This window comes from Lactuca sativa, chromosome 3, assembly GCF_002870075.4.
Source record: "Lactuca sativa cultivar Salinas chromosome 3, Lsat_Salinas_v11, whole genome shotgun sequence".
Classification (NCBI taxonomy): Eukaryota; Viridiplantae; Streptophyta; class Magnoliopsida; order Asterales; family Asteraceae; genus Lactuca; species Lactuca sativa.
In genome coordinates, this window is record NC_056625.2 from 40,130,427 (window position 1) to 40,137,498 (window position 7,072).

The 7,072-nt window shown below is 35.3% G+C and overlaps 1 protein-coding gene across 2 annotated transcripts; it reads left to right on the forward strand.

Annotated features, from left to right (window-relative positions):
* The first annotated feature begins 2,307 nt into the window (after positions 1-2,307).
* Positions 2,308-6,086, forward strand: LOC111881510 (protein NSP-INTERACTING KINASE 3). Of its 2 annotated transcripts, none has more exons than XM_023877896.3 (11): positions 2,308-2,970; positions 3,262-3,394; positions 3,512-3,583; positions 3,674-3,817; positions 3,910-3,981; positions 4,064-4,123; positions 4,216-4,313; positions 4,390-4,536; positions 4,626-4,967; positions 5,071-5,465; positions 5,555-6,086. In XM_023877896.3, exons 1-11 carry the CDS (start codon positions 2,859-2,861, stop codon positions 5,870-5,872), a joined length of 1,893 nt encoding a protein of 630 aa, XP_023733664.1. In that variant the 5' UTR covers positions 2,308-2,858; the 3' UTR covers positions 5,873-6,086. The 2 variants fall into 2 exon arrangements, with proteins under 2 accessions (XP_023733664.1, XP_023733665.1); XM_023877897.3 differs by having other exon boundaries at positions 2,312-2,970; positions 5,074-5,465.
* Positions 6,087-7,072: the final 986 nt, after the last annotated feature.

The following is a 7,072-nucleotide window of genomic DNA, read 5'->3' on the forward strand; positions in this document are numbered from 1 at the left end:
AAGGGTACTAGTCTTTCTCTTTTTTATTTACTAATTTGCCTGTATCATTACTCCAAAAATATCCTCAGCAAGATGATCCATCTAATTCAAGTATTACCCTTCTTCTACCATCTTCTTCTACACAACAAGAAGTTACTCATTAATATCAAAGTGCCAACAACAACAGATTCTTGATTTGGAGGTCCACTCTCACTACAAAGATATGAGGTCCACTCTCACTACATATTCTTTAATCAATTCATGATTCACTAATTATATAATCTGATAATAGAGTTTTGACAATAGGAAAATCAAAAATCAAAAGGGAAAATACAACACATTACCGTTTCAATTCAATGCAGAATCCGATCAGCACTGGAGAATCCGAACAACAGGTGATTCGTGATTGTATTAGTTGATTTGTTTCTCAAATCATTCAATCGATAGGCTGTGGAAGAGTGGATGAGTGGAAGAATGAAGAATCAATTGACGATTGGAGAAGAAGGCTAGAATCGAGTCCGATAATGGAGAAAAGAAGGGAAGTTGAATCGTTTCTCAAAATCGCAGCGTGATTAGTTGTAGAGTCTCGCAGGCGTGATTTTTTTTGTTGAGGAATGTCGCTGTATCGGGTTCGGATGGACTGTCAATAGAGAATTGGACTTGAAAATGGGCCCCTTACAATTTGGGGCCCTAAGCCCTACCTTTACAAACACAACCTTAAGGTCGGCCCTGATGAAACCTGTATAGTTCATTATTTAAAATAGGGATGAGCATAGGCGGGTACCCGCCTCATTTGGCGAGAACCGGAACCGGAACCGGAACCGGCGGTTCCTAGAAAGTTAGAACCGGAATCGGAACTGCTCTAGGCGGTTCCTAAATTTTAGGAACCAGTCCCGGAACCGGTGGTTCCGGTTTCGGGAGCGGGTAATCCGGTTACATTAACTTTGTTAACTTTTATCGATAAAACCGCAACTTAGTTCGATCCAAATCGAATCAATTCGTACTAAAGAGGGAAATAATCGGACCAATATATTCTAAATTGGTCTAAGTAACACATACATATTTATATGAAATACTAATATATATATATATATATATATATATATATATATATATATATATATATATATATATATATATATATATATATATATATATACTGGTTTCCGCGGGTACCCAGCGGGTAGCGGTTCCGGAAAAATGAGAATTGGAACCGGAACCGCTTAAGGCGGTTCCATAACTCTAGGAACCGAAATCGGAACCGCTTAAGGCGGTTCCATAACTCTAGGAATCAGAACCGGAACCGCTTAAGGCAGTTCTGGTTCCAGAACCGGCAGTTCCGAGGCGGTTCCAGTTTCAAAAGCGGATACCCGATTCCGATGCTCATCCCTAATTAAAAAGGAACCATATCAAACAGTTTTCCAATGATTTTCACATACATAATATAATCTTAAGTTTTCTTTTGTCTATATCTTAACACTATTATCTTGTAATCCTTTATTACATGATAAGCAGTTTGCGTAATTCTCATGATAACTCAAACCTGTCAATTTTCGGATTACGAATAATTACGTTTAAAGCAACTATAATAATATAATTTGAACAACCCTGCATAAATGATATACCCCAACACTTAAGAAAATATATAAACAACTACCATATTTTAATATATACAATTAAAAATGTAAAGTGGAGAATATTCAAGGGACAAAAATACCTTTGGTATTTGGGAGTCGTAAGTGTGGGGAAAACAAAACCTAGAGATAACAACAACAGAATGTTTTGTCATTTAACTCCTCGTTTTCTTCCACATATTCCCATTTTACAATTTTTAAATAGTTTATATTCCCTAAACTAAATGGCTTAAATTATGAAACTTATCATTTTATTAAAATCCTAATCCTAATCCATAATACGACCGAAATTGTGTCATTTGGAATAATCATAAAATGTTTAACTTAATATAGTGTCTAACAAAATATCGATTTTTAATAACAAAAGAAGACACACTTCAGAATTATAATTAGATTGGTGGACCGTATAAGGTGAGCTTTTTGTAGAAAAAAAGACACACTTCAGAATTATAATTAGCATCAGCTTTTTATGAAACAAAATCATATATCAGAACACTGTTTTTATGGGTAAAAGGTGAGCTTTTTGTAGAAAAAAAGCAAAAAAAAAAAAAAAAAAAAAAAAGCAACAAAGACCAAGACAAAGACAAGGCACGTGATCTGCCAAGATTTTACCTGCAAGAAAAAGCTTTTCTTTTTTGCTTTTTTGGACATCTCATCGTTCTCTCTCTCACACAGATACAGACATCCACCCTTCAGTCCAATCACTGAATAAAAAGCAAATGTCTTTGTTTTCCCCCGAAAAAATCCAAACAATTATTTGATTCTTTTCATAAAAATAATTTGAAAAACTAACCAATTCAATTATTTAAATTCCCTTTTGTATTGGTGAACCCCCCTAATCTCATTGTGAGGTGTTCTTGGTGCCTACTCTCACCAGCTCTAAGATTTTGATTGTATCTTCAAAGGATAACATTCAAGGCTCAAGAACTGCGTACACCCAGATCTCTTAATTTCAGGAAACTTGCCATTTGGGGGATTTTATGACGTGGGTGAAGTGCATTTTTGAGATTTTGTTCCTTTCGAAACAAGATTAAAGTTGGGATTTGAAAGATAATAGTGGGTTTTGCTTGATAGGCTTCTGATTCTGTTCTTAATCTTCAAAGCATAGCTTTTTCGTATTTTGGAGTTTGGAGAAGAAGACAAGCATATAGCATATATAAATATGGTGAAAAAAACGATTTCACAAATGTGTTGTGTTCATGTTCGTTGATGATTCTGTGCACAATTTGAAGATTCTTTTGAAGCATGGAGATGAAATTATGTGTGTTTGAGACATTACGATTAGGTGTTTTATGTCTTTTAACATGTCTGGGTGTCGCATATGCAACTCTTTCTCCTTCTGGTGTCAATTATGAAGGTCAGTTTTCATTCTCTTTTTGTTTCCATATTTGGGCATTCTGTTCTTAATCTATTTTTGTACGCTATCATTCCTTGTTCATTCATACTCAACAATTTTCTTCTTCAATTTGGGCAAATTTTCATTAAATAAAATTTAATTCCCTTATCCTTGAGTTTTAATCGGATACATATCTTTATACGTAGTTCTTTGCTAACGAGTTTGTTTCATAGTCGACAAACCACATGAAAAAACTCTTAAGTTTGGTGAAAATGGATTAAAGATCATTAAAATCGTTCGTAATTGATGCAGTTGTAGCTCTAATGGCTATAAAAGGCGATCTAAAAGACCCACGAAATATCATGGACAATTGGGATTTATCTTCTGTAGATCCTTGTAGTTGGAGGATGGTTACTTGCAACCTTGATCGCTCTGTATCTGCTTTGTAAGTTTTTATTAAAAACCTATTCTTTCTTTTTAACTTTATAAAACTTTTCGCCAATTTTTCCATAAATTAGTTCTCAAATACTTCAAATTTTTATGGGTTTTGATTCTTGACCAGAGGGCTACCTAGTCAAAACTTATCCGGGACATTATCGTCAGCAATTGGAAATCTTAGTAACTTGCAATCTATGTAAGTTTTTCAGTTACTCTTGTTCTTCACTAAATATCAAACCACAATTATAATCTTTATATAAATTGATAATTCGATATACTTTTGTAGCACACTACAGAATAATGCAATCTTTGGGCCTATTCCGGATTCAATTGGAAAGCTTCAGAAGCTTCAAACTCTTGATCTATCAGGAAACATCTTCAATGGTCAGCTTCCTAGTTCTCTTGGGGACCTCAACAGCCTTAATTTTTTGTAAGTTTTGATCTTTATTTTATTTAAACATACGAATTTATAAAAACACGTAAATTTTACTCATTTTGAATCAAATTCTTTGAGCAAGACAGGCGTCTGAACAACAACAGTCTTTCTGGCCCTGTTCCTCAATCTTTATCCCAAGTTGAAGGCCTCACTCTTGTGTATGTTCTTTTTCTTCCATAAAAAATTATGGAGATTAATATTTTATATTATCTTATTGTAAAATTTCACTTGTTTATGTAGAGATGTGTCCTATAACAATCTGACTGGTCCTTTGCCAAAACTATCAGCAAGAACTTTTAGGTGAGATTTTTTTCCTCTTTCTGTAAAAAAAAAAAAACAATTTCATCATTTTCTTTTTCTCATATTTCTCTATCTTTTTTTTTCGCCTTCAGAATCATAGGAAACCCTTTACTTTGTGGGCAAAATTCTGTAAATAATTGTTCAAATATTTACCCCGAGCCTCTCTCTTTCCCACCAGATGGTTTCACAGGTATTCATATTCATCTTTTTTCTTTTTCTTGTGTGTGTGTGTGAAACTAATGATTCTAACATTATACTTTCACCAGACCAATCTTCATCAAATGACAAAACTCGCCATTTGGCTGTTGCTCTTGGGACAAGCCTCAGTGGCATTTTCGTAATAATCTTGATTGTCGCGTTGCTCATTTGGTGGCGATACAGGAAAAATCAACAGATATTCTTTGATGTTAATGGTTCGTCAATTGTCACTGTTCTCTTTAATATATATTTGTCGTATTTTTTTTTTTTTTTTTAATAAAGAAAACGAGGTTATGTTGTGCAGATCAATATGATCCTGAGGTATGTTTGGGTCATTTAAGGAGGTATACATTTAAGGAGCTTCGGGCAGCTACTGACCATTTTAACGCGAAGAATATATTAGGGAGGGGCGGATATGGAATTGTTTATAAAGGGACATTGAATGATGGGACGATAGTGGCTGTTAAAAGGTTGAAGGATAGTAATACTTTTGGGGGTGAAATCCAATTTCAAACTGAAGTTGAAACGATAAGTTTGGCTGTTCATCGTAACCTTTTAAGGCTTTGGGGGTTTTGCTCAACTGAAAATGAACGCCTTTTAGTCTATCCATTTATGCCCAATGGCAGTGTCGCATCTCGATTAAAAGGTTCACTATCTTTCCATTTTCCCACTTCCTATTTCATGCAATTGTAACATTCATAACGTTATTTATTCGGTCTAAAAAAAAAAAGAAACACTTTATATTTTAGCAGATAATATGGAGGGAAGGCCGGTATTGGACTGGACAAGGAGAAAAAACATAGCGTTAGGAACGGCAAGAGGTTTACTATATTTACACGAGCAGTGTGACCCAAAAATCATTCACCGTGATGTGAAAGCCGCAAATATTCTTTTAGATGAAGATTTTGAAGCGGTTGTTGGTGATTTTGGGCTGGCAAAGTTATTAGACCACCGCGATTCCCATGTCACAACCGCCATCCGTGGCACTGTGGGCCACATCGCCCCTGAATATCTTTCAACCGGTCAATCCTCATCAAAGACTGATGTTTTCGGTTTTGGCATCCTTCTTCTTGAACTTATAACTGGACAAAAAGCTTTAGATTTTGGAAGAGCCGCTAATCAGAAAGGCGTAATGCTAGATTGGGTATCTTCTCCCTCCTCTCCTTGATTAATAGAATGAAAATGGAATGTAAAGATGAACCATTAGTGACATAATTCATTTGTGTTACACAGGTAAAGAAGCTTCATCAAGAAGGGAAGCTAAACCTAATGGTGGACAAAGCATTGAACAATGATTTTGATCGAGTAGAGTTGCAAGAAATGATTCAAGTTGCACTCCTGTGTACTCAATTTAACCCTAGTTATCGGCCAAAGATGTCGGAAGTGTTGCGGATGTTGGAAGGTGAAGGATTGGTTGAAAGATGGGAAGCGTCGCAAAAAGTTGAGACCCCACGATTTAGGGGTTTAGAAGGGATTCCACAAAGATATTCGGATTATATAGAAGAATCTTCACTTGTAGTTGAAGCAATGGAGCTTTCTGGTCCAAGATGACATGAATGTTTCGGTGTTATATATATATGTGAGTTTTTGTGTGGTTGTGGATATTTGTTGAATGAGTGTGTAAAAAGGGTAGAGGGAATCTTGTGTTTGTTTATGATGGAATGAAGTTTGATGCAGAAGTGAAATTGAGCAAATACCAAATGTATATCTTTTTTCCAAAAGCGATTTGGTTTAACAAATACACGTCAAAGCGTTTATATGTTAATTTGTGTATAGTTTTACTTTTGGTGAGTGTATGGTTTTTTTTTTCGTAAGTAGAGTGAATCTTTCGATAATATTCTTTCCTAATGGATGATGTATGCAACTTTGAAGTCCTAAACTCCGAGGGACTATAGATGTAAGGCTGCCTTTTTGTGTAATTACTAATTGACAAAACTTCAAAAATGGTCCCTGTGGTTTTTCAAAATATCAAGTTTAGTCCTTAAGTTCAAAAAATCTCATATATGGTCCTTGTGGTTTCAAAACTTTTAATGTTTAGTCCTTCCGTCTAACACCGTCAGTTTTCTACTGTAAGTGAGGGGCATTTTCGTCATTTCAATACCCAAGGACCATTTATGAGGTTTTCTACTTTTTATTTTGGATAAAAAGAAAAAAAATGAAATTTAAAAGGGTCTCTCTCTCTCTCTCTCTCTCTCTCTCTCTCTCTCTCTCTCTCTCTCTCTCTCTCTCTCTCTCTCTCTCTCTCTCTCTCTCTCTCTCTCTCTCTCTCTCTCTCAATGACTTTTTCCCCAAAATTAAACAAAACATTGGAAAATTTCAATGGAATAAAAAACCAGATGAATGATTTGAATTAAGAAAGAATCATGAAAGGAACTACAGATCAACCATCGTTCCCTCCATATTTTTCTGGTCTTTAAAGAAACTCAAACTCCACATCCAAATCGGCAATGTAGAAGGAACTGCAGGCTTGCATCTGATTTCTGAGGTCCGCAAACATCTTCTCTGTCAAATCTCCAACTCTCAAGTTTGAGATCCAATGGTTGATCATGCATTTTTCCCTCTGATTTCTCCAATCTAAAATACGTAATTGTTTGGATCTGTTTGGACAACAAGCTTCAAGAATATCTCCAGCCTTCTATGGTTTGCGGATTTCATGAACAAAACCCACCACATCACCACTGTGTTTCATTCCTCTGATGTCGCCTTTAGTTTACATCATCTGGAAGATAAAAACCTCTACTTGTTATCAAT

Excerpts from the sequence above, each read along its gene's own strand:
- LOC111881510 (XM_023877896.3), top strand. The coding sequence starts at position 2,859 with ATGGAGATGAAATTATGTGTGTTTGAGACATTACGATTAGGTGTTTTA. Across the intron at positions 2,971-3,261 it reads TTCTGGTGTCAATTATGAAG|TTGTAGCTCTAATGGCTATA; the intron begins GTCAGTTTTCAT and ends TAATTGATGCAG. Across the intron at positions 4,537-4,625 it reads GATATTCTTTGATGTTAATG|ATCAATATGATCCTGAGGTA; the intron begins GTTCGTCAATTG and ends TATGTTGTGCAG.